The following is a 25,609-nucleotide window of genomic DNA, read 5'->3' on the forward strand; positions in this document are numbered from 1 at the left end:
CTAGCGCACACGCGCGTGCGCACGCACACTAGCACACGCTAGCGCACACACGCTAGCGCACACACCAACGCACACACACACTAGCACACGCGTGTGCGCACACACACTAGCGCACACGCTAGTGCACACACTAGCACGCACACGCACGCACACACACTAGCGCACACATGCACACACACTAGCACACACGCTAGCGCGCACACACTAGCAAGGCACACACTAGCGCACATGCGTGCAAGTGCACACACACACACTAGCACAGGCACACAGTGTGCAGGGGTTTGGTGACCAGCGAGCCTATAGTACCACGGACCTCACTGCAGTGAGTACGTGTGTGGAGGATGGAGATAGTCTTGGCCGGGGAAGAGGGCAGGCGCGGGGACTTTGGAGGGGCCCTCTCACCTCACAGTGCCTCTCCCCCCTTCCCCAGGGCTGGATGGACACAGAGGCAGCGGCTGTGTGGGGGGCCGCCCAGCAAGTAAGCGGCCGCTTCCCCTGCAGTCAGGGCCTGGAGGACATGGAAGCCAAGGCCCCTCTCAGGCCGCAGGAGCAGGAAGCAGAGCCTCCTGGGAAGGTGACTGGGTGTGGCACCTGCCAATCCATACAGCGGTGGGGACAAGGGGCCAGTAGCCCAGGGAGTGGCCAGGAAAGGGGAGCTGTTCTTGCGGGCAGGCCCAGCGCCCTCCGGGAGTCACTCCTTCCGCACCCGGGGGTCCCCTGCCTGCTTGGGGTGCCTGGGGGTCTCTGTGACTCCATGATGCTGTGGGCAGCCCTGAGTGAGTCTGGACCGCACCTGAGAGTCTGTGTGATTGTGCGACCCTGACGATGCATGTCTGTGGCAAGCGGTGGTGGCTCTCCAGTGATGAACGTACAGTAAGTGTGTGCGAGCAGGACAGGACGTGTGTGCAGTGAGCCAGCGGAGTATGGCTTGTGCCTGTGTGTGACCATGTGCCCCGCACATGTTCTCTGTCACTGTGACACCACAGGGCACAGGAGTGAGTGTGCCCCAACATGTCTGCTCTAAGCTGCGTGTGACCGAGTGTGGGCGATGTGTACCTCTCTGTGTGATTGGAGGCTGGATGTACCTTGGGGGGGGGGTGTTGCGAGCCGTGTATGTGCTCCCAGTGAATGCCCTGGGATTAGGATGTCACCCAGAATACTTGTGGCTATTAAAAGAAGGCCAGCTGTCAGCCCAAGTGCCTATGGAACGGAATGTCGATGGCGATTAGAGAAGGCCATATTCTGGAACGCTGGAAATGCCGTGTGCACAGGCCCCAAGGCTACCCGTCCCCCTCCCCCTGCAGCTGACAGCTCCCCACCCAGCCCCTCTGTTCACACCCACACAACACCCCCAGCTCCTGGGCTCTCTTGGGCTTCACCGCGAGCCCAAGACCATGTCCTGCCTTCCTTTCTCCAGGACGTTCCTTGGGTGTCCCAGAGATGGGGAGACCTGGGCTGCTCCCTCCAGCTGTGGAGCCCCTGCCTCTCCCAGGGAGAACTGCTCCCAGGATGCACCAGCCCCAGGGAGGACTCCCACCCCAGCCCTGAGCCTGGGCACTGTGCACGGCCAAAGAGGCCAGGACAGAGACGGGCAGTGCCCCCCCGGGCTGGGGAGGGGGCCGTGATGAAAGGGACTGTGCCCGTCCTGGAGGGAATACTGGGCTGGGCTGTGGCATAGGGCAGAGAGGGACAGCACATCAGCAGTCACCTAACACATGTGATAAGCCCTGCCATCGAGATATCAGCACACAGGGTGCCGGAAGAAGAGGCAAGTCCCTGAGGGCTCCCCGGGGAAGGTGGGGGTCATGTTGAGTGGTCCAGGGGAGGGAACGCCCTGTGTGAATGCAGCAGGGGGGCCCTGGCGGGGGGGGGCTTGGTGTGTCCTGGAATAGAATGTTGCTCTGTGACCCAGGAGCAGCCAAGGGACTCTGGGAGCTGGTGGGGACATAAGAAGAGAAGGGCAGGAGGTGGTTGGAACTGTGCGGAGGCCTGATCAGGTGTTGACCTGAGGGGTGTCCAGCTACGAGCCTGGGGAGGAGAGAGCCCTCGGAGGGAGGACTGAGCAGGGGCCCTGCGGTGGGCTCCGTCAGCCTCGTGGGGTAGGGCCTCTCTGCAGTGGCTGGGGAAGCAGAGGTTGAACAGGATGAGGCAGCAGGGAGAAACCTTGAGGAAGCTGGTGTTGTAGGACAGGCGAGAAATGGGGTGTTGAAGGCAGTAGAGAGAGGGGGGTGCTGGGGCCCCAGGAGGAGTGGAGGAAGTGGGGGCAAGGGGAGCTCAGTCCTGCCTGACTGCAGGAGTCTGAGAGCCTAGGATATATCCCAGGGGGACGTCCTGTTGGTGGCCTTGGACATGGCCGGCTCCATCCTCCAGGCCATATTGCCTGCGGTCTCGGAGGAGGCCCATCCCCCAGCCAGGACCCCACCTGGCCCCTCCAGGCAACCTCCCTTCACTGCTCGGTGACCCTGTACATGGAGGGTCATTGGGGGACTGCTCCCAGGGGGACACTCCTTGGGCTAAGCAGATGTGTGCTGTTTGCTTTCAGACCAAGGGGCTGCTCCCCAGCCTGGACCCCAGGATGTAGGGTGCTCACGGGCTCCCCTTTTCTTCTGGGACACATCTAGCCCCTTCACCTCCCCCTCATACACACAGCCCAGGATTACCCCCATGAGCCTGCAGGCTTTGGAAGTGGCCCTGTCACCCCTGCTGTGCTGGATTCATGGCCCCACACCACCAAACTCCTGCCCCGCCAAGTGCTCTGCACCCACTTCTCATCTCAACAGCCTGTACCCCAGGCTCAGCCTGAAGCGTGGGCGCCCAGGCCCTCCTGCTTCCCGGAGTCGTCCGCCTCGCCTCCAATGCTGTGTGCTGTGATTGTCCAGGCAATGACAATGGCGACGGCTCCGTGGGACACGCCGGCTAATTGTGAGCTGCCTCTGCACCCGGGCTGGGCCTTTCACTGACACGGGCAGCCCAGTGCGGCATCCGTGCAGCCCGCGTTGGAAGCCGAGCAGAGACCTCACGCGCCGGGGGCTGTTGTTCCCCTCTCTCCCCCGTCCCTGCTTCCTGAGTACTCTTTCTGCCGTGCCCCACACTCTAGTGCACTCTCCTCTAGGAACATATTTGCATGCACCAAGCACATGCGTGCACACTCTGCACCTGGGGTTTGTCTCAAATCAGTGGTCTAAGTTCATACTGGGGCTATATGTCTCTGACAGTGTATAGGAAAATAAAAAGCAGAGAAGTTCTCCTCAGACAAGCATGGTCTTTACCTAGGGGTGCGGTGATGGGGGAGAGACCCAGGGCCTGACCTCTGATGCCCACAGCAGCCTCTCTTTCTCCCCTCCCTCTGTCCCCCATCTGGCAACTCTCACTCCTGAAGCCTCCATCTCAAACTGCAAGGGGCAGGGTGGATGAGGGACAGAGACGGGCCTTGCCCCCGTCCCCACTCCTCAATAAGCTGCTGTTATCAGGAAGCACTTAGTGCCCAGCCTGTGGGGACCAGCTGCTCTCTGGCTGGCTTCTGGTCTCCCAGGGGAGGCAGATGGAGGGAGGCTGGCCTTCCCCTTTAAGAGCATCCTTCCCACTCCCCCTCCCTCTCCCCAGAGGCAGCATCAGGCAGTGTGGTTGCCAGAGTCCAGAGAGAGAGCCTGCAGCTCCAGGTACTGCCTAGCCCGGGGCTTCTACGCCCCCGCACCCCCATGGGATGGGCTCCTTTCTTTCCCCACACTGGTCATACTTGCTGCTGGGTCCTCTCCAGCTTGGCAGGACAGACCCCTCCCAGGAAAGGGGGTAGAACTGAAGGTGGGGAGGGATGGGATGGGGCCTGGGGGTGGGGCAGGGGCTGGTATGGGGGAGGGTGGGGTGCTGGCCATGAGCAGCAGGGACAGACTGGGCTGTATGACACATAGTAGAAGAGGTGGTACAGTGGGTGAAAGAATACAGGTCCCTCCTTGACTTCTTCCACTTGATATTTTTGTGAACTTGGGCAAGTTACCAAATGCCCCTGTGTTGTGGGGACTCCTACCGTGCACGTTGTATGGGCCAGGGCCCGGGCATCAGGTGGGGTGCTGGCCACTGGGAAATTACTCACACCCAGGCCTGCACTGAGTCCTCAGGGCCCAGCTTAGGCTAGAGCCTTCCCGGAGGGCCAAAGAGCAGCCAGTCCAGTCACCTTCACCTTCCGTGAGCCTTAGTTTCCTCAGCCAGAGCCAGGATGGCCTTGAACTATCTCCTCTTCTGAGGAAGGGCTTCTGGAGGTATCTTGGCTCAAAGACCACACTGGCTGGAGTCCTGAGGGGCCTCGGGCCCCAGGCCCCCACCCAGAACACACTGTCTCTGGGTTACAAGCTGAACACACCGCACACACTTCCCCGTCCCTATGCCTTCTGGCCCCATGTCCCAGCAGCTGAGCAAATGGCATCTCCTCCTCTCCTCCCTGCCCCCTGCCATTCCAGTGCAAAGGGCATGGGGACCTGGCATGCAACATTGGCAGCTGGAGCTTTCCATGCTGCTGTCAAGTTTTCCAGAGCACAAATGAGACAGGACAGCCAGGAATAATCTCTGGGCCCCTAGAGGGTCTGGAGGGTGTGGGCCTGCCTCAGACCTGCTTTCAGACCCTAGGCCAGCACCCTGTACCCTTCACTCCCATGCCCGGTCTGGGCACTGGGAGGTGCCTGCGGCCACTGGGAACCTGTTATCTGGCACGAGTCCATTAGGATTGAGCCCCATTCAGGTGCTCCAGTGTGGCCTGGGTCCATTCCCTGTGTGACCTTGGAGAAGTCACTTAACCTCTCTGAGCCCTGGTTGCCGCAGGCTGAGGTGGCAGCCTCTCAGGATCTGAGGGGATGATGGCATGAGGGACCCGGAGCTGAACTTGGCCATGCCCAGAGCTCCCGTTATTATTATGATCATTTTTACAGCTGGACAACCCTGGGCCAATGGCTAGTCTCCTGAGCAGAAGCTCTGTCCAGACCAGCCAGAGGCTCAGTTGGTCCCAGGCTTCCTCCTGGGTAAGCTACAACCTCAGAGTCCTCACCAGGGAGGACTCTGCACAGGAAAACAGCAAACTGCAAAGCCCCAGCCCAAAGGAGCTCAGCCACAGTCTTCTGGGCGAAGGGGTGGGGGTTGAGCTGGGCAGAGAGTACATACATCTGGACTCTCCAAAGGGCAGAGGGAGCAAGGAGAGGAGAGCAAGGAGGAGAGAGCATTATCACTAATCTGGCCAGTCCCCCGTCCTACCCCCTGGGGGGTGCTGGGTGCTGGACACCCCTCCCCAGGGGCAATATTAGCCGTATGAGTCACGGTGGGAGGCTGCGGGCGGGCGGAGTGTAGGGTTACAGTCCATTTATGGGCGCAGCAGAGGGCAGATATCAGTGTCGATGGCATTCGTTCTCAGCTATTCTTAGGAGCCTCTCAGGAGCTCCACACAGCCTGGCCAGACAGCAAGGGACGGAGCAGGCAAGGCGGGGGTCGGGAGTAGGGGTCCAGGTATAGGCTGGGGAGGTGGGTGTGTGAGGGCCCTCTCATCCCCTCTCTTCTCTCGTCCACAGAGTCCGCTGCTGTCAGCACGAGCATGTCTTACAGCGTGACCCTGACCGGGCCCGGGCCCTGGGGCTTCCGTCTCCAGGGGGGCAAGGACTTCAACATGCCGCTCACTATCTCCCGGGTGAGTGTGCCCTGCCCACACAGCTTGGCACCTGCAGGGGCGGGGCACACTCAGAGGAGGGTGTGTGCATCCCTCCATCCCTCCGCTGTCCTCCCTGAGGCTCTTGGAAAGCAGAGCATGCCCCATCCCCAGTCTGGGGGCTGGGACTGGCTCCAACTGGATACTGCCGGCCACAGACCCCTGGTTTTGGCCATAGCTGTTGTCCGCCTGAGCTCGCCAACCTGTCGTGAGTGTGAAACACGGGCAAGTGGTGGGTGTTTTGAGCCAAGAAGGAAATGCCAAGTTTGCTGGGTAGGCAGGCAGGTGGACAGAGTATAGTTAGTACCTTCTTAAGCCCTTTCCGAGGGAGGGGGAGCCCAGAGTGCCCCCAAGCCTGGAGCGTCTTCATGGAAGTGGGCAGCTGCTTTGGGGAGAGAGCACTCCTAGCATGGAGAGGGCAGGTGACAGGCCAGCAGCTAGATGGATGAATAGACTGAGGACTTCAGCTGCCCTGCTGTCAGGGCTCAGGGCTGGGCTGGGCTGGTAACTGGGCTCCAGTCCCCACTCCATCCCAGGCCCAAGGTAACAGTCTCAACTCCACCTCCCCTTTCCTGGGCCTGCTGGGGATCTCCTACCAGCTTCCTCCCTCACCCGGCCAAGCCCCTACCCATTCGGCCACAGCTGTTCTGACTGCCTGTCTGATATCTTCTTCCCCACGCTCACCTGGGGAAATGGCCCATATGGTCTGCAGTGTCTGTGATCAAGGAACAGCCTGCTGGCAATGTCCCAGATCACTGGAGATTGTCTGAGTAACTCTATTGCCCAGCCAGAAACACTCAAGTCCAGAGAGGTGATAAGCTAGATCCACTTGAGAGGAAGCAGTCTTTGTTTTAACCGCTGCCGGGTCCCTATCACCCATCCCAGTGTCTAGAACATGGAAGGCACTCAGGTAACACTTGTCGAGGGACCCCCCCAGCAGGTCTGGCAGAGCTGGGGTGAAGACCCTGGGGCTCAGGGTGAACTTTGAGATGCGGGAGGGCAAAGACAAGCCCTGCCTAATGGGGTCAGCCTGAGGCTGAGCCTCCTCCTGCACCGCTGGTGTGGGCACGAGGGGGCAGCCTGCGGCTCCAGGCCATCACTGGTGGGGGATGGATGGGCCAGGGAGTCTGGGCTCTGCCCACCTGGGGACAGGGAGGGAGGCAGTTTCTTCCTCAGGGCAGCAGAGATTTGCTGTGGGCCCCCGGGGGTGTGGGTGGGGGTGGGCAAGGAGGCACTCAGGTGGACAGCCAAGGAAGGCCTGGAGGTGCTTGGCAGAGGAGACACGGAGCCAATACCCACATGGAGAGGCAGTCCTGGTTGTGGAACCTGATGTGGGCACTTAGGGGGGACACCAAGAAGGAGAAGTCCCACTCAGGAGTGCCATAGGAGCCTCATAACAGGTGTAGAGGCCACGAGCCCCCAGCGGGGGGAGGGGGGCACTGGCCTGGCTCTAGTCCAGGGAGAGGGCCACGTTCATCCCGCTGGAGTTCTGGCTCATCTAACCTGGGTCTCCACCCCTCCAGGCCCACTGTCCTGGAGGCCACAGCGTGCAGTACTAGGAGGACACCCAGAGCCTTGCACTCCCTGCCCGATGATGTGGTGATACGTGGGCATTTGAGCCCCAGTGGACACGGCCCCCTCCCCACCAGGACCCTGCACAGCTCCCCACCAGCGTGGTTACAAGGCTGTCCACCCTCACTGTCATGGGCCCACAGCCTCCCATGCCTGGGACTGAGCCCACATCTCCCCCAGCCCCACAGTCCTCAAGGCCTTATGCTGGTGCTCCCTGCCCTGGCGGGTGGACATTAGCCTCCTGGCTCAGTGGCACCCAGGATAGCCAATGACCTCACCCAGGATCTATGCACCACCTGGCCTCAGCCAGCCCAGGGCTTATATTGTAGCACAGAGGCCTTAAGCTAGACAGCAGGAAGAATGTCCCCACTGCAGGGAAAGGGTGTATTGGGATGTAATGGAGCCAATGACTAGGGGGTACCTTTATAAATAGAACCCACAGCTCAGGCAGGGCATTGGGGGATAGGTATAATGGCCTCCCAGCTTCCTTCAGGGGCATGCCCCAGATCTTCCAGGCCATGGGCCAAGCTGGGCTGGGCGGCTCCATCCTCCCCAGGGCTTAGGACCTCTTGACAAACTCCTCTGGGCGGCCGCTGATGCCCTGGGCTGGGGCATCCCAAGCTCAGGGCTACTGGCCAGGCAGGGCCCAGGACACTCCCACCAAGGCTGCTGGGGCTCTCAAGGCCCTTCTGCACCAGGAACATCTCCCTCAGTGGGATGCAGGGCCAGTGGATGCTCCCAAGTCCTGGCCTAAGCCTTTACAACAGGGCAGTGGTGGCCAATTGCGGTGGGGTGGGGGGTGGGGGTAGCAAAGGCAGGGCCTGCTCACTCTTGGCAGGGCCGACACCCCTGGGCACCTGTATCACCACCCTGAGAGAGGTGTTCGGGCGGGCAGGGCTGGGTTTACCATCTCACTTCAGCACCAGGCAAGCTGAGGCTCAGATTTGCTCAGGAGCTCTTATGACCTCAGTGACCCCTAACTCCCTGGCCTGCCCCTCCGCCCTTGGCTAGGGATTAGTCGAAGAGGACTGAATGGGGCCTGCCCCTTGTCAGCGGTAGGGAGGCTGCCCCCCCCCCAGGCTGGGTGATAGCTCCAGTCCCCACCCCGCCCGCCAGAATCAACCCTGGGTCAGCAGCAAGCCCCCACGGCCTCCTTTCAGTGGGTCTCGGCGAGGACCCATGAGAAGTGGGCTCAGGAGGGAGAATGGGAGGGTGGAGGGGAAATGCCTTTATTTATCCTGGACAGGTGCGGCTGGGCCTGCAACATGAGCTCCCCTTAACAACCCCCCCCCGCCCCGCCCCAGCCATAGCCAATTCTCCAGGAAGTGGGGGAGGGGTGGGAGCAGCCGCTAAGGAGCCTCTCCAAAGGCCCAGCCTGCCCCCGTCCAAGCTAGGTCAGAGGCTGGGGCCATGGTCTGGGGCCTTGTCCTTGGTGCATGTAGCAGCCCTTGACTTTACGGAACAAGTGCGCATTTTTGTCTGGCTCGGCTGCTCTCAGTTGTGTCGCCTTAGAAAAGACCAGTTCAGCCTGGCTGTCTCATCTGTGAAATGGGAGTGTGCATGTGTGAGTGCTTTCTAACATGCACGCGGAAGATGCCGTGCACCTGCTGTTCCGCTGAGGCGGCGGTGAGGATGGGGGAGCTGCGGAGCTGAGCCCGGGCCCCTGGGGTGGGGATGGGGGATGCCCATCTCTCTGCTCCAAGACCTCTGTCCCTTAAGGCCTTATTCATCTGGCCTTGCAGACTCTCCTGAGGCACCAGCCCAGAAGCCTTTGCTTCTTTGCTGTTTTTTGTTCCAGTATTTGTCAGATCTCCTAGCTACAGTGGGGACGCAGAGGACTGAGGGTCCCCTGGGAGGGGGAGGGGGACAGGCTGAGACTATTCTGGGTTTACTGTGCCGGCCATTTCTGGAATTTTGAGGCCTTAGTGCTGTTTCTTGGGCAGCGCCTAGCAGTGCTGACAGGCTGAGCTGTTTATAGCCACACTGAAGGTCAGGCAAGCCTCTGGAGGGCTGCTGTGAGGCTGGCCGGGGCCTTCCGGACGAACAAACGCGGAAGATAACCGGACAGAGGCCCCCAGCTGGGGAATGCGTTCTTGGAGGTCCCCAGGCTAGGCCTTATCCCTGCCTGCTTCCCTCCCAGGTGCTCAGAGCTGTCCCTGACTCCATGAGGGCGCTGAGTGGGCAGGAGACTGGGCCCTGAGGAGCAGACCCTCTGAGGCCTTGGGCCAGGACAAGGGCAACTTCATGCGGCGTAGCCCCCAGGGTTACGATGGGACAGCAGCAAGTATGAGGAAGGTCGGCTTCCCCAGTAATGTCTGCTAGACCCTGCTGGGGCAGCCCTCCCGCCTGGGGGTTGTCTCCCCAGTTCCCTGAGTCTCCATCCCTCTCTGCACGGTCCCCTATCATCCAGGGACTGGCTATGATTGCAAATGCCCCCCCAGTTGAGGCCCTCCCATTCTTAAACACAGCTTCTCCACCTCTCTGGAGCCAGGAAACACCTCTACCCAGGAACCACCCTACGAGGCACGAAGTGGACTTTGCCAGGCCCCAGTGTTGTCTGGGGCCCCCTGGGAGTGACGTGCCCAGGGGAGCTTTCTACCGCTGACCTCCAGGACATGGAACTGGGGGCTAAGAGGAGAGGAGACAGACTCAGAAGGCCAGGGAAGGGTGTGCTCAGCAAGAGAGAGGACCGGTGCCCCCTGGTTTTGGGCACAGGGAGGTCACTGGTATGAAGTGGCGAGGGCTGGGTGTGAGAGGGCTGGGAGGCAGTCAGGCAGAAGCACCTGCTGGTCATTCTCGGAGAAGCCTGCGGGTGCAAGAAATGAGAGGGAGACGTGACGAGAGCCAGTTCGAGCAGCTAAGGCAGGGAGAGCCTTTTTTAACAGTAGTTTTAGGTTCACAGCAAAATTGAGTGGAAGGTACAGTCTTCCCATATGCACCCCTGCCCTGCATGTGCACAGCCTACCCCTGTTATCAAAAGTGATGTATTTGTTATAAGTGATAAACCGATATTGGCACATCATTATCACCCAGAGTCCATAGTTTACATCTGGGTTCACTCTTGGTGTTTGTTGTTCATTCTATGGGTTTGGGCCAATGTAGAAGGACATAGATCCACAATATCGCATCATAGAAAATATTTTCACTAAAAATCCTCTGTGCAAGGAGAGACTCTTTGAGCACAGACAAGCCTCTGGCTTGTTTATCGGCCAGGGTGGGGTTGGGGAGTGGGGCCATGGGGAGACAGAAGGTTCCAGTGAAAGGATGAAGGATGGAGCAAGGCCCCAGGGGAGGCCAGATGGGAAGGGAGCAGAACATGGCATGATGGTAATTTAATCACATCATGTTAAATGCACTTAGGGCTCCATGGGAAGTCAGCCGGGATGGTCAGCCTGGGAGGGTTGGGAGGAGATACTGGAAGTTGCACAGTTCATGGCACCTATTACCTATCCTTGCCCCCCTAGCCCCTGCCACACCTACACTGGCAGCTCTAGAGGGGAAGGAAGGCAGGGGCCTGTCTGGTTTTGAGCACTGAGAGTGAGGGCTGGGAACTTTTGCAGAGCCCAGCTACCCACTCTGCCGCCAGGGAGCTGGGGAAATAGGAGCCTACGTGCACCCGAGCCCTGGCCAGTGCCTTGTTTCCCTGGCACCCTGGACAGGACTTCTGTCTCTTCCAGCTGATGCTCAGGCCCCTCTAGGGACAGCAGGCTGGCTTAGGACTGGTCAGCTGGGGCTGGCCCCTCACACCCCACTCTCTGCCAGCTCCAGATCTTATCTCCCTGTGGAGCCAGGGATGCACTGGAGAGCCCAGGCTCCACCCTATGGCACCCTCCACCCTATACCTCCTCCACTGGGAGCTTCCCCGAAGCTTTCTCAGCTCTGCACCTCCTTATGGAATAACCTATTTAAACATGTAATCCTCCCAGCAGTCGTGGGAGAAAGGCGTTGTTGTGATCTTCACCCAGAGGGTGTGGAGGCTGCCCTGTATCCTCAGGTCTGGCTCAGACCGAAGTCTGTGCTCTTTGTTTTATTGCCTTCCGACAAGGCACTTACTGTCGCAGAGGCCACAGCTGTTCCCTGCACCCGCTAGCCCTGTGTTCCCTCTCAGGTGCCTTGAACCACGGCCCAACAAGGAGGAAGGGCTCCTGTGAGCCTGGTGGCAATCTTGGCCCCCAAACACCTCAAGCCTGTCCTAAGGAGCTTTTGAGACAGGACCGTGCTCCTGGAGCTCTGCCCACTGCTGGCTCTGAGTTGAGAGGTGGCTGGTGACTGGGGAAGATTGAAAAGTGAAGTGGGAATGAAACAGTTGTTATGAAGAGGTTTTCAAATGCTCAAAAGAGGATAGAAAGGCTTCAAAGAAAAAAAATCCTCCAAGGATTTAGTGGCTTTGGGTCCTCTGTGGGACAAGGAATGCGGAGAGAGAGGCAGAGAGTCAGGCAAGAGACACATGGGGACACCATGCCTGGACCACACTCTTCACGAGCCCTGGGCTTTGGGCAAGGGTCCCCAGGTGGCCCCATCCTCCTGCAGGGCAGGCTGGTGCCGAGAAGAGGGTGGGGATCTGATGGCCCTTGGACCCAGCTGGGGGCGACCTCCTTAGGGTCCCTGCTTCCTCTCAGGAGCCCTGGGCAGAGCCGAAGAGAGCCCATCTGGAAGAGAATTACAGTACCCTCCACCCCCCACCCCCCCCCAGCTCCAGGGGTCATGGGCCCTGCTCAGGGCAGCCAGAAAGCCAGGCCATCTGAGCCCTGGTGAGCAGACACAGGCGTGGGGAGAGAGGCGCTGGGGCAGGCAGGAGCTGGCTCGACACTCGCCTGCGGGAACTCGGCTACTGACCAGGCCCTGGGGAGGCTGAGCATTTCCCAGGGAACCAGGATCACCCCAGTCTACACCTGAGGATGGGGGGGCAGGCGACCCAGTGGGAACATAGGGTGTTAGCCGATGCTTGAGGGAGACAGATGTCCCCAGGGCAGCTCCAAAGGGAGGGCATTCCAGAGAGTGCTACGGCTTGCCCTAGCTGATCTGGCCCCAGCAGCTCTTGGATGTCATTCTGGTGTCCTTGCTCATGCTGACATCCACGATCTTCTGGACACAGCTCCAGTCCTGCCTGGCAGGCCTCACCTCTGCAGGCACGAGGCCCGCCCTTCTGTCTGGGGTCTGGGGTTGCCATACCTGGGAGCTCGTTACTGCTGTCTATAGACGGTGAGAAGCATCTGGGGGAGTCCTGGTATGGGGAAGCCCTGGTGTGGGGGAGCCCTGCTACAGGGGAGCCCTGGTGTGGGGACAGCCTGGTAAGGGGTGTTCTACTGCATGGGAGCTCTGGTGTGGGGGTGTCGTGCTGTGGGGGAGCCCGGTGGGTGGTCCACTAGGACAGCAGAGGCATTGCACAATTCGCCCTGAATGGAAGCACGCCGGTATCCACCACTCTCTCTGAAATGCTTCCAAACTAAGACGGATTGCCGTTCGGAGAGGAGGCTAGACACGTGACCCAGAAAGTTGAATGAATGCTAAGGTAGAAGCTCAGTGATGGGGGTGGGGATGCTCGCCGTAGAATTCTGCTTTCTCTGTGTTTGAAGATGTGTATAATAAAATGTCGGGCATAGCATAGGCCTGAATGTGAAGTCAGAAGGTGTAGGGAAAGCCGATTTTCTGCAGACAGGCCCAGCCGGGCAGCTCAGCTTGCCCTCGGGAGTCCCCTTTTGGCCCAGAAAGTGTTTTGTTTTTCTCTGTTATTTTTTACCCTTTGTTCAACCCCTTAAAATCAAAGGAAACAACACTCCTGTCATTAGTAGAGGCTCCCTGCGGCCATGAATTTGGGGATCAGGGATGTGTATTTTGAGAAGGCCCAAGTAATTATTTTTATTATTATTTTTAAGATTTATTTATTTGAGAGAGGAGAGAGCATGCACACGAGCAGGGGGGAGGGGTAGAGGGAGAGTGGGGAGCCCAACATGGGGCTTGATCCCAGGACCCGGAGATCATGACCTGAGCCAAAGGCAGATGCTCAACTGACTGAGCCACCCAGGTGCCCCAGCCCGAGTAATTCTAAGATACCCCCAGAGGAGCCAGGAAAGCGGGCTGGACTTTGGCTTCCTGGCAGTCTAGGGGGGAGTTTCTCTACTGTCCTTGCCACGGCTCAGCAGATTCACGGGTGAGGGGAGGCTACTCTGTGTTGGCGAAGGTAGCCCAGTCCCCGGGGCTAACAGGGCGCTTCCACGGCGAGGGCTCACCCGCTCTGGCTGCTGTCCCTGGGTTCCCACATGCAGTTCGTGGCCTGGCCTGTAGAGCCCACCGGGGACTAGAGGCTGGTGACCGCAGGTGGCCCTGGTTTGGAGGAAGATTCCTCGTGAAGGGTGGGGCAGGAGGCTTCCATCCGTGTCTGGTAGCCCAGGGCCCGGCCAGAGGCTCACCCAGGCCTGGCACCCAGGATAGGGGACTTTCCCTAGTCCTCTTTGGACTCCTTCTAGGATGGTCCCCCAGGCCAGGGCCAGAAAACGGCTTCTGCCAGCATTAGAAGCCAGCCTTGTCCCTGGGGTATAGACAGGAAGGTGACTGGGATGTGCCCAGAGAAGCCAGGAAAGCTGGCTGGTGGGCATGTTGGGGAAGAAAAGCCAAGGGACATCCTCCAGTTACAACTTGGTGGGGGGTGGCTCTCAGAGGCTCCTCTTTCCTGTGATGTCACTGGGGGGCGAGGCCTGTACGGCATTCTACATGATGTCACAGGGGGCCTTCCAAATGATGTCATGGGGGTCAAGTCATAAAGTCATTCTTTGCGTTATCTGTAGGGGGTAGGGTATGGTATTTCATGTGGTGACATGGTGGGGTTCGGGGGGGGTAAAGCCAGTCTCCATGACATTCCATGAGACGTCTTTAGAAGTGGGGCTTCATCAATTTCCATGTGATGTCACTAGGGGCCAGCCATCACGTTATTATAGGTGATATCACTTAGGCCCTCTAGAATTTTACATTTCAAGTGACACCACTGCGGGGGGCGGGGGGGCAGCGGGAGGGCTACTCTGCATTCAGCATGCTATTACTGAGGGCTAGGCCTGTGGAATTCGGCGTTGTGCATGATGTCATTGAGAGTGGGTCTGAGCCATCCTGACATTGCATGTAATGTCCCTGGGAGTGTGGCCTTCCTGACGTTACATGGGATATTCTTGGCGTGCAGGGTCTATAGCATTCTGTGTGATCACACTGGGGGTGAGGTCTCCAGACTCTAACATTCTGTGATGTCATTAGTGTGCAGGATTTGGGACCTGGTTCCCACACCTGCACCTCCCCTTCTGGGAGTGGGAAGCCAGCCACAGAGCGTTGAGCCCTGCCCCATGCCCCAGCTAACCTTGCTTCCCCGGGCTGGGTTGACAGCTTCCCCAGCAGGCCTACCTGCAATGGTAGCACTGGGCACTTGCACTGGGTGCTTCTGTGAGGGTGCATCTGTCCTGCCTACTTCGCCTGGCAGAGTCTCTGTGGTGGTGCTGGATCTTAGCTCGTGTGTATACCCTCCCTCCTGGAGCCTGGAAAGTACCCCATGGCTTTTCGGGGTGCAGGCATTGTAGTAGGCTAACTGGTGTAACAGATAGCCCCCAAATCTCAATGGCTTAGCATAGAAGAAGCTTATTTCTCACTCATGCAACATCTGATGCAGTACTTCTTAATCCTCTCCTCCAAGCAGTGACTCGAGGATTCAGGTCCCTCCATTGGTGGGTCAACTGTCCTCTTCTGGGTCCTCTGCATCCAGTCAGCTGATAAGCAGAGAGAGTGCAGGATGGCAAGGATGGTGGCTAGGGGCAGGCGTGGAAGTGGCGGGCATTGCTTCCCCTGGCCAGAGCTGGTCTCACGGTCGCATTCAGACATAGAACACGAGGCAAAGGGGTGATGGTGTGTCAGGAGGAGGCATCGGGCTTGATGAGCAGCGGGTACTGGCCATAGTGAATGAAAGAGGAAATGGCAGGCCTCCCCTGGATGATCCCAGGTGACTCTTCCTCGAGACCGGCCCGTCCTCAGTCCCACCCTTTGCGCGCTCACCCCCCCGTCTGCCCCCCTCTCAGATCACACCGGGGAGCAAGGCCGCCCAGTCCCAGCTCAGCCAGGGTGACCTCGTGGTGGCCATTGACGGAGTCAACACAGACACCATGACCCACCTGGAAGCCCAGAACAAGATCAAGTCTGCCAACTACAACCTGAGCCTCACGCTGCAGAAGTAGGTGGGAGCTCTCCAGAGCAGGGGGTAGAGGGCTGTGGGCACCCAGGGCCCAGGAGAGGGTGTCTGGCAGCCGTCACGTGGGCCCGGCCTGTGCCACAGACTACACAGGAAAGTAAGGAGGGCCTCTGGACTAGCAGGGGGCCAGGGCCAAGCCATCAAACATCTGGCACATCTGTGCCTCACTTTACAGATGAGGTTCAGGGGTGGGGGTGGTCACGGTGCTGCCAGTGTGTGGGCAGTCGGGCCTGAAAGCCAGGGTCTTCCCTGCTTCCTCTTTGCCCCAGACAGCCTCCCAAGGACCTAACAGAGGCCCATGGGTGCAAAGTGCCCAAGGGCCATGACTTCCTCATCCTGGTCAGGCCCAGTGCCTTCTTGGAGTCACCCAGTCCATGGGGTGGACAGTGGGCCTGAAACTGTTACCCAGTGACCTGGCTGCCCGGCTCTCAGATGCTCTTCTGTTACCAGCCCTGCCCTGGTAGGAGCTCCTGGTCCTAGTGCCAGTTGTCTTCACTTGGTCCCCTTTCTGGTTTCTTCCAGATCGAAGCGCCCCATCCCCATCTCCACAACAGCGCCCCCGGTCCAGTCCCCTCTGCCGGTGATCCCCCACCAGAAGGTAGGTGCTGACTCCACTCTCAGCGGTGGTTCCTGTGGGGCAGCCCCTGGCCTGCCTGCCTGATCCTGGGTTGGCCCAGCCAGGGCCCTACCCTTGCCCCTGTTGTGGCTGTGAGGGAGGTGGGGCAGGCCCCCAGGAAGAGGTGTTCAAGCCCCCATGAAATACTGAGTGTGGGGTGCCTGCCTGGGTGCTCGCCAGCCCCCGGGGCCTCGGGGCCGGGCTGATGGAAAGCCAGCCTAGGCAGCGGTGCTTTTGAGAGGGATATTCCTCCCAGCTAGGTGGGGACAAGGATCCTGAAGGCTCTGACCCTCATTCTCCTGAGGGTGCTGGGAGGGGGGTGACTGGGGCATGAGGGCCAGAGGCCCCAGTTTGAGCAGCCACCCCAGGCATGGAGGAGGCCTGCCTGCTTCAGAGTTTATCCTCTGACATAGGGTCTCCCCCCAGTTTCCACCACCCCTCCCGGCTGAACGCCCCATGGCCTATCAGGAGTGCTGATAGCAGCCAGGCCACCTCGCCCCCGTGCCCACCACCCCTTCCCAGCTCCCTCGAAGCAGCTTAACCCCGTGGGCCCAAAGGGCTTGACCCGAAGCATGGGAGGCCCGCCCCACCCCTCCTGCAGGGCCCACTCCGCACCCCTCCCTGCATGACCTCGTACTGACCCCTGTCTGTCCACTGGCGCAGAGTGGGCTGTAGGCAGGGTGGGGGAGGGGACAGGAAGAGGTTGACAGGGGCTTGGGGTGGGTAACAGATGGGGAAAGGGGCAGAGGGCTGCTTGGGGAAGTTACACAGGTGGACTGTAGGAACCAAATGTCAGCCCCCCAGTGCCCCAGTTTTCCCTCTTGTACCTCTACTCTGCCTGACCACCGCCAGCCCGGGTGTCCTCTGACTGGCCGTGCAGGGACATCTCAGCAAGGGGTTAGTAGAGCAGGAGGTCGGGCTGTGCCCACCAGGGGCTTCCACTTAGGGGAACAGGAAGCAGATATAGGGTGGAGGGGGCTCCCTCCAACTCCCTGAGGCCCACGCCCCCTCTCCCCCAGCCCTGCAGGCAGGCTGGCTTGGCTTTCTGCGTGGGGCTTGCACTTTGTCCAGGTGGATGTGAGCCCCAGGGCCAGGGATGGGTGCCTCCCTCCCCCCCCTCAACAAAACCCTTCTCTTCCAGGTGTCTACATCCCCTCCTGAGCTCCGTAGGCTGCGGGGCGGCAGGCTGCTGGGCGCTCGCACTAACATCTCTGTTTCAGGTCCATGCAGATGCGCTGGGACACGTGTGGCCTCTAACTGCTCTCTCCTCTCTCCCCTGCATGGCGCTGCCCTGTGCCAGGACCCCGCTCGGGACACAAACGGCAGCCTGGTGGCGCTCAGCCCCAACCCCAAGGCGAGGGCCAGCCTGGGCACCCCGGGTACCCCGGGCACCCCGGAGCTCAGGCGGACCTTTAGCTCCTCCTTCTCCCAGACCTCCGTCTTCTCACACACGGAGGCCTCTGAGCCCGGCCCTCCACGGGGCAGCCCGGGGGCCAAGACCGGCCTCGAGGGAGCCCTGGACTCACTCAGCCCGAAAGTCCCGCAGGGCTCGAGCCAGCCGAGGCAGTATAACAACCCCATTGGCCTGTACTCGGCAGAGACCCTGAGGGAGATGGCTCAGATGTATCAGATGAGCCTCCGAGGGAAGGCCCCAGGTGCCGGACTCCCAGGAGGGTAGGTAACGGGCGTGCAGCTCTCTGCTGGTGGTCTGGGGCCCCCGGGGTCCTCAGTGCTCCCCGAGGCCGGGCGGTCAGAGCGAGGAGCTGGCCTCAGCCAGCCCATGTGGCGGCACAAGCTGAGAGCGATACAAGTAATGAGGCTGCTAGCACTTGGGCCTGGAGCCGCGGTGTCATGGCTTTACACAAGCTGGGTGACGTGTTGGATCCTGCAGAGGGGGAAACTGAGGCTCCGAGAAGGTTTAGTCGAGGTCCAGCTGTCTCCCGCTGCTAAGTGGCTAAGTGAGGTCTGAATGCAGAAGACACTGACTCCCAGACGTTCACACCGGCCCGCCCACCGGGACGAGATGAAGCCTGCTGCCTCCAGGAACCCTGGGGCGAGCGTCAGGCTGGTCCCCTGAAGGAGCCCTGAGGCAGGAGCAGGGAAGAATTAGAGAAGTGGGAGGGTAAGTTCTCTGGGGCTGGGAGTGGTCTGGGAAGGCTGCCTGTACTAGGGAGCGAGGGAGCGCCTGAGCTGGGTGCAGAAAGATTCAGCAATGGGGTGAGTGTCATGGGCTTGTAGGACTGACCCTCAAAAGAACGAGGCAAGGAAGTAGGACCCCGAGGAGAAAGAGGCTGTGCAGGAGAAAGGTAGCCTGCCCCCCACCCCCTGAACTCCAGCTGGAGGGACTCTGCGAGCACAGGAGCTAAAAGAACCTACAGCCAGGGTGGGCATCATGGAGGGGCTGAGAGGAGGGAGCCCCCAAGTGGAACACGTACTAGCTCCTGAGCCCTTCCTGCCTTTATCTTATTCTGACTTCTCCCATGCAATCGGTATAATTATCTCCGCGTGCTCTAGAGGCAGAACAGGCTGAGTCAAGGCAATACGGCCCAATGGTTAGGGGTTCAGGGCTCCTCTGTACATGGGTGTGAGACTGTCCATGTCTCAGGATTACTGGGAGGATGGAAAGAGACCACACCTGCTCAGCACTGAGCTCTGTTCCGGCACATTTGCTGTGTGCTACTTGAAGGCACGCAGCGGATGCACCCATGAGTCAGGCTCATATCCTGGGTCAGGCTGGCTCATTCCCATGCCCTTCCTTTGCCCTTGCTACAGAAGGTACCTGTGCCCCACCAGTTCACTGCTTCCCCATATCCCTCAGCTCTTTCTGGGATCTTTTTTTTTTTTTTTTAAAGATTTTATTTATTTATTTGACAGAGACAGACATAGCGAGAGCAGGAACACAAGCAGGGGGAGTGGGAGAGGGAGAAGCAGGCTTCCCGCGGAGCAGGGAGCCCGATGTGGGGCTTGATCCCAGGACCCTGGGATCATGACCTGAGCCGAAGGCAGACGCTTAACGACTGAGCCACCCAGGCGCCCTCTTTCTGGGATCTTGAGCGAAGCTGGCCTTGGGCACTCCACAGCCTAAGCACCTGGACCCTGGCTTCCTTGGACCAGGGCGACGAAGCCATAAACCCCTGGGCTTTTTTTTTTTTTTTTAAAGATTTTATTTATTTATTTATCAGAGAGAGAGAGAGAGAGTGTGCACAAGCAGGGGGAGCGGCAGGCAGAGGGAGAAGTAGGCTCCCCGCTGAGCAAGGAGCCCCATGCGGGACTTGATCCCAGGACCCTGGGATCATGACCTGAGCCAAAGGCAGACGCTTAACTGACTGAGTCACCCAGGCATTCCAACCCTTGGGCTTTATCTAGCAAGGAGCTTCTACCAGAAAACTCAAGGAATGGCAGAGGAGAAATGGCCTCCTTTTGCCCTGGATGGGCTGGTAGCTCTTTCTTGTGCTCTCTGGAACTGGCCCCTGGCAGGGAAGTCAGCCTCTGAAAGTTTGGGACCTCCATGAGGCCCACCTGCTGTGACAGTAACATCTCCCCTTATGAGCCCTCAGTCTAGACGTGGGGCCAGCTAACAGTCCATGTGCTTTATTTAACTTCAACTCTCAGCAACTTCAGAGGTGAGCATCATTTCCCCCATTTTCTAGCTGGGAAAGAGAAGCTCAGAGTGGGTGATTTGCTCAAGGTCACACACAGCTTATGAGTGACAGACAGGAATGGCACTCAGGTCAGCCTGACTCCTCCCTACATGGTGGTAGGGACCTACCAACCTGCCCAGGAAAATAAGGGCCAGCCCTACCCCAGCTTCCCATGACTCCAGTGGCTCCTTCCCGTTGCTGCAGGGGTTCTCAGAAGCCGACAGGTGTTAAATTATTACTTGACCCTCAGAGCAGCAGGGCCCAACAGTTTCTGCAAGGGTAGACAGGCTAGGGAAGGAGTGCATCTCCTTTCGTCCACGGTAAAGGCTGATGCTGTGGTCCCCAGGTGATGCTGGCTGGAATGGGGGAGCCTCTGACCTGGGCTAGCCCAGGCAGCCTCTGATGGGCTGAGACTACCACCTTTGCTAAGTGTCTAAGTGCTGGAAGGTGACAGAGTTGGTAAATGCTAATCCCCACATCCCGTCTGTTGCACACTTAAGTCATGCTAAGGGCTTTCCCCTCAGGATTCTGTTCAGTGCGCACAACCCGTCTGCATGGTGGGCAGCACCATCTCGATTTTGTGAGTGAGGGACTGAGGCTGGGACCGGTGGGGAACTGTCCGGAGTCACAGTGCTAGGAAGATGCAGGGTCAGGATTTGAACTCTCTCCTGTCTGGCTCCAAAAGGAAGCTCCTTCCCCTCCTCTCCGGGCCGCTTACAGTGTGAATCCTTGGCACCTAGAATCCTCTTGGGAGGATTGGAGAGAACAAACAGGGTGCAAGGTCAGCAGGCCAGAGCATCCCTGCAGCCCCCCTCTCATCCTCCATGAGCTGGCGTGGTAGGGCAGTATCCCTCAGGCCACTGGGTGCAAGGGCCCCTGGGTGGGTCTTACATCTTTGACTTATTCTCCCCAAGACCTGGGCGCTGGTCCTCCCCAAGCTGTCTGCTACGGGCTGCCCAGCCTCCGAGTCTTCGGACGGAAGCTAAGCAGGGGGCAGGGGTCAATGCCAAAGAAGATGCTAGCAGCTGGGTGCCGGGTGCCAGGGCAGAGAAGGGCAGAGGCGGCAGCCCCACCCCCGCCCCACGCCAACACTGCCCTCTGTAAGGGGCGCTGGGCTGGTCAGGGCGAGAGCTGACCCTGCAGCTGTCAGCACTGGCCAGAAATGGAGAACGGATGGAAGATCTTTCCTAATATAGCTCCACTTGGAGCTTTTTGAGCCTAGAGGACAGAGGGAATTATATTAGCTCTGAGACAGTGTAGGGCCTGGGGCTAGAGGCCCCCTGGCTTTGGCCTGGGTCCCCATAGTCCTGGCCAAGGGATGACCAGGGTCAGGCCAGTTGGGGCCCAGGCTCTCCCAGCCAGAGCCCGGAGTGGTCCGATCTGGGACGGTGGCAGGGTTTGGGGGCAGGGACGCCACCTTCTGCACTCTCTTCCCCGGGTTTCTTTTTTTTTTTTTTTTAATTTTATTATGTTATGTTAGTCACCATACAATACATCATTAGTTTTTGATGTGGTGATCCACAATCCCTTGTTTTCGTATAACACCCAGTGCTCCATGCAGTACGTGCCCTCCTTAATACCCATCACCGGGCTAACCCATCCCCCCTCCCCCCTCCCCTCTAAAACCTTGTTTGTTTCTCAGGTCCATAGTCTCTCATGGTTCATCTCTCCCTCCCATTCCCCCCGTCCATTTTTCCCTTCCTTCTCCTAATGTCCTCCACGTTATTCCTTATGTTCCACAAATAAGTGAAACCATATGATAATTGACTTTCTCTGCTTGACTTATTTCACTTAGCATAATCTCCTCCAGTCCCATCCATGCTGAAGTAAAAGTTGGGTATTCGTCCTTTCTGATGGCTGAGCAATATTCCATTGTATATATGGACCACATCTTCTTTATCCATTTATCCGTTGAAGGGCATCTCGGCTCTTTCCACAGTTTTGCTGTTGTGGACATTGCTGCTGTGAACATTGGGGTGCATATGGCCCTTCTTTTCACTACATCTGTGTCTTTGGGGTAAATACCCAGCAGTGCAATTGCTGGGTCATAGGGTAGCTCTCTGTTTAAATTTTTGAGGCACCTCCACACTGTTTCCCTCAGGTTTCTGACAGGGCCATTGGTGCCGCCAGGGTCTGCTCTGCAAGGGATTTGCATTTAAGGAAACATAAAGCAGGCAACACCTCCCCCACGGAGATAAGGCTCTGGGAGGCTCGCTCAATTGAGGGTGGGGTCCCTCTGTGTCTGAGCTGAGCTGCCTTGGCTGGGGCCTTTCTTGCAATACGCCTTGGACCTAGTACTTCTCCTGAGCTTCCGCCTTCCTCCGTCCTGCCTCACTGACAGTCCATAGGGCCTTTAGGGGCAATCACTGGGGACTGCATCCCTGTGCCCCAGATGGAGTGGCCAGGGCTGCCTGCCCTCCCGCAGGAGGGAGAGTCCATCGCCTGGAGCTGTGGGTAACCCCACTGCGCACCCCAGCACCACTGGCAATCCTGCTCAGGGAGCAGAACTCCCAGAGCTGGCCCCCATTAAACAAGGGTAAGTCCAGAGCTGCTGACTGGCTCGGAGGCACCTCCAACCTTGGCTCTGCCCATAGCAGCCACAGCTGGTCCTGTGTCTCCCTCTCCATCTTCCTCTCTTGGGGTCTCCAGCCAGGTCGTATGTGGCAGATTCTCTTACGTGGTATTTGAACGCCTGTGAAGATGGCAGCTTCGGGGGCTGTGGACCTACTGAGGGGGAAACACTGCTGTCAGCACCTCTGACCCAAACTCACCGTGACCCTGACCCTGAGCTCTGCCCCCTCTCCTCCGCGCTCTCCTAACCCGGCGCAGGTCGGGGCTGGTGCGGCCTCCACGAGAGCCAGTCTGAGGATGGTCCCAGCACTCAGAGCCCCTGGCAGGACCGCACTCTGACAGCCCTGTCTTCTTTGCTCTTTCTCTCCTCCCCAGGTGATAGCCAACTCTCCAGCCAAGTTAGTATCGAAGGAAAGCATGTGTGTGCACTTGTGTGCATATCCCAGCATGCGTCCGTGTGTCTGTTGGTCTGGACAGCGTGCGCCGGCGTCAGCATGTGTATGTGCGTGTGCATGTGTGAGTGGGGGTGCATTCGTGTCCCTGAGCGAGCCTGCATGTGTGTGGAGCTGCAAGTATGGAGGGAAGGCACTGGGGAGGGGTGCTAGGGCTCAGTCTGATGTGCCCTATCCCTTCCCTCTTTCCTGCTGCGGCTGCTTAAGACCAGCAGGCTGGCTCTGGGGGCAGAGGGGGGATGGTGGGTGGAGTGTGTGCCGAGCTGGTGCTGGGCTCCATGTGAGCCTGAAGACATTTCTGTCTTGGCGGGACCGTCAGAAGGGCTGCGCCTGACCTTCTTGGCCCCAAGGAGTGCACTCATCTGTTGGAGGGGAAAGCCCCGGATGGGCAGAGACTGGTGGCCGCCCAGCCACTTGGACTTGAGGAGGACTGAGCAGCCTGAGTCCTGCTCGGAGGAAGAAACACTTGCCCCGAAGCATCTGGAGGAGCAGAGCCCTGGGCCACTGAGGGCATGGCCAGCAGGATGAGCCCCTTCGTGGAGGAACCTTGCTCAGAACCCCCATGGGTGCCCAGTGGGGCTGCTTTTTGCCTTTGGGTCATTCTGGACCCTGCTTGGGCTGCCGCTGCCTCTCACGCGTGGCCCAGCTCCTGTCCCTGACCTCCAACCCTCTTTGTCTCTGCTTCCCTGCTGGTGTGGTGAGAGAGCTTTCAATGCCTGGCGCCCCCTGCTGACCCTGAGATGTAGCTCGGGCTGAGCCAAGGCTTCCCAGGATCTGGGATCGCCAACGTGGGCAAGAGCAACCTGCTACTGAGGGCTTTGGGGAGGGTGCTGAGGATTTTCTCTAGCAGACCCAGCTGTCCACAGTTCAGGGGACTTGGGAACCTACCTGGGATCAGGCCTTGGGAGGTCTCTCCACCACCGGCCCTCACTTTGACCCCTGTGTAACACCACCTGTTGCCTTTTCTCCTTCTGCCTCCCTTCCTGTTCCTCTTCTGCTCCCCCTGCTGCCCTCCCCCAGCGCCGACTACCAGGAACGGTTCAACCCCAGCGCCCTGAAGGACTCTGCCCTGTCCACCCACAAGCCCATCGAGGTGAAGGGGCTGGGCGGCAAGGCCACCATCATCCATGCGCAGTACAACACACCCATCAGCATGTACTCCCAGGACGCCATCATGGACGCCATTGCTGGGCAGGCCCAGGCCCAGGGCAGTGACTTCAGTGGGTAAGCGCCTCCCCTCCTCTGCTGTCGCTCATCGGTCACTGCCTCCACCACTGGCTGGGCCTCCTCACCCGTGGAGGCCAAGGGCACCAGGCTGCTGGGCCCCATCAGAGACATTAGGCATCGGGACCAGCTTGCCTCCCTCACCGTGGGCCTCTAGGGGCATGGCCGTTGGAGGGGAGCCAGCCTTTGCCAGGGCCTTCCAGAACACCGTATTCTCTCTTCAGAATCAGTCTCACGGTCAGCTTTAGGAGAAGGGTGGAGAATTGAAGAATATGGTGGTTGCTCCGAGTGCTTCTCACAGCTTCTGCATTTTCCTGGGCTCCACAAGGGGGTCGGTTTAGAAAGAGATTTCTGGAATCCTGGGTCACATTCTGGATAAACCAGTCTTCTCACAAACTAAGCCATTCTTTGGGGGGAAGCTGCTGCTTTCTTCCAGTGATGAGAGCAATTCAAACGCGTGACCAGGTGTCTTGTTTGGGAAGGGGCCTCTGGACCAACCATCCAAGGTGCTGGTGGTAGTCAGCCCACTGCAGAGCCTGGAAAGCATCCCCTCTTCCTGTTTGTTCCAGGGAAGCCCAGCCTCAGGGCAGTGGGATTTAGGACATCCTTGGTTCCTGGAATTAGCCTGTTAGCAATGGTTGAGGAACTTGAGTGTTGAATAGGGAAAGAGTTGGCTGAAAATCCTTTGTGGAAGAAACTGCTAATAGTGCAAACAGTAATAGGGACCTCGCTCCCTCTTTCTTTCTCTGTCTCTCTCTCTCTCTGTATCTCTCTCTTTCTGTATGTGTCTCTCTGTCTTTATCTCTAGGTCTCTCTCTCTTTCTGCCTCTCTGTCTGTCTGTCTGTCTCTCTCACAAACACACTCTTATTGTTTTCTACCTGAGAATATCATTGTTGTTGACTTCAGAATTGACTGATTATCTCTTTGGGCAACATCTTATCCCCGAGTCAGGATCTCAAGCACCTCAAGGCAAGAAATCTTAAAATGATGGTTGTATTTTTTTCCGAAGCTAGGAAATACAGATGTTGTAAGAGGGATAAAGGGGTTTAAAAGTCCCCGATAACTCCCACTGTGTTTGGCCTTTGCGGAACCCCGCCCTTGGGGCCAAGACGTCCCTGCAGTTAAAAGGGGCAGGCTCCAGGGGCCAAAGGAAGGACTCCCCGGCTCTCCTCTTCGGCTCGCAGTGCTTCCTTTGGGCCACCAGGGGGCAGAGGTTGCCTGCCCTGGAGCCCTGAGTCTCAAACCCACCAGGTTCCGAGCTGTGGCTCTTTGTTCAGACCAGAATATATGACCATGCAAGTTTAAAAACACAACCATTAGCTCATGTGTACCCAGAAAAACGGGGCTGCCTGACTAAGCCAAAAAGCCAACAGGGATTTCCTGTTAGCATTTGTTTGCCTCGTGTGTCCTTGGTGTGCTCTTAAGAGTGGTAACGTCGCCAAAGGGAAGTTCAGTGGAAAATAATGGAAGAACTGCTCTTCACTAACTTTATATACTCCGCACTTTGGAAAAAGACTACTACCTTTTGTTTTCCCCCTTTTTTTTTTTTTTTAACATGACGCACCATTGACCTAATCTAGGCTTCTCAGAGTACCTCTCCCACCTTCCTCCCCTCCCCTCCCCTCCCC

The 25,609-nt window shown here is 58.6% G+C and overlaps 2 protein-coding genes across 7 annotated transcripts in view; both read left to right on the top strand.

The window, feature by feature from the left end:
* Nucleotides 1-3,242, top strand: part of OPN4 (opsin 4) — a 12,799-nt gene extending 9,557 nt beyond the window's left edge. For 2 of the 3 annotated variants that reach the window (XM_035020315.1, XM_035020322.1), the window contains exons 9-10: nt 431-574; nt 2,543-2,581. In XM_035020315.1, the coding sequence (XP_034876206.1) occupies nt 431-574; nt 2,543-2,581 (183 nt within the window). Of the gene's footprint in view, nt 1-430; nt 575-2,542; nt 2,582-2,879 lie in introns of those variants that run through there. The other variant, XM_035020309.1, reaches the window with a different exon arrangement.
* Nucleotides 3,243-5,355: 2,113 nt separating this feature from the next.
* The window catches only part of LDB3 (LIM domain binding 3), a 66,302-nt gene continuing 46,048 nt past the window's right edge, over nt 5,356-25,609 (top strand). For all 4 annotated transcript variants that reach the window (XM_035023249.1, XM_035023258.1, XM_035023253.1 and 1 more), the window contains exons 1-6: nt 5,356-5,457; nt 5,550-5,665; nt 15,307-15,458; nt 15,999-16,074; nt 22,680-22,702; nt 23,777-23,980. In XM_035023249.1, coding sequence (XP_034879140.1) covers nt 5,573-5,665; nt 15,307-15,458; nt 15,999-16,074; nt 22,680-22,702; nt 23,777-23,980 — 548 coding nt within the window. In that variant the 5' untranslated portion in view covers nt 5,356-5,457; nt 5,550-5,572. The remainder of the gene's footprint in view (nt 5,458-5,549; nt 5,666-15,306; nt 15,459-15,998; nt 16,075-22,679; nt 22,703-23,776; nt 23,981-25,609) is intronic.

Source organism: Mirounga leonina, unplaced genomic scaffold, assembly GCF_011800145.1.
Source record: "Mirounga leonina isolate KUSES-001 unplaced genomic scaffold, KU_Mleo_1.0 Mir_114, whole genome shotgun sequence".
Classification (NCBI taxonomy): Eukaryota; Metazoa; Chordata; class Mammalia; order Carnivora; family Phocidae; genus Mirounga; species Mirounga leonina.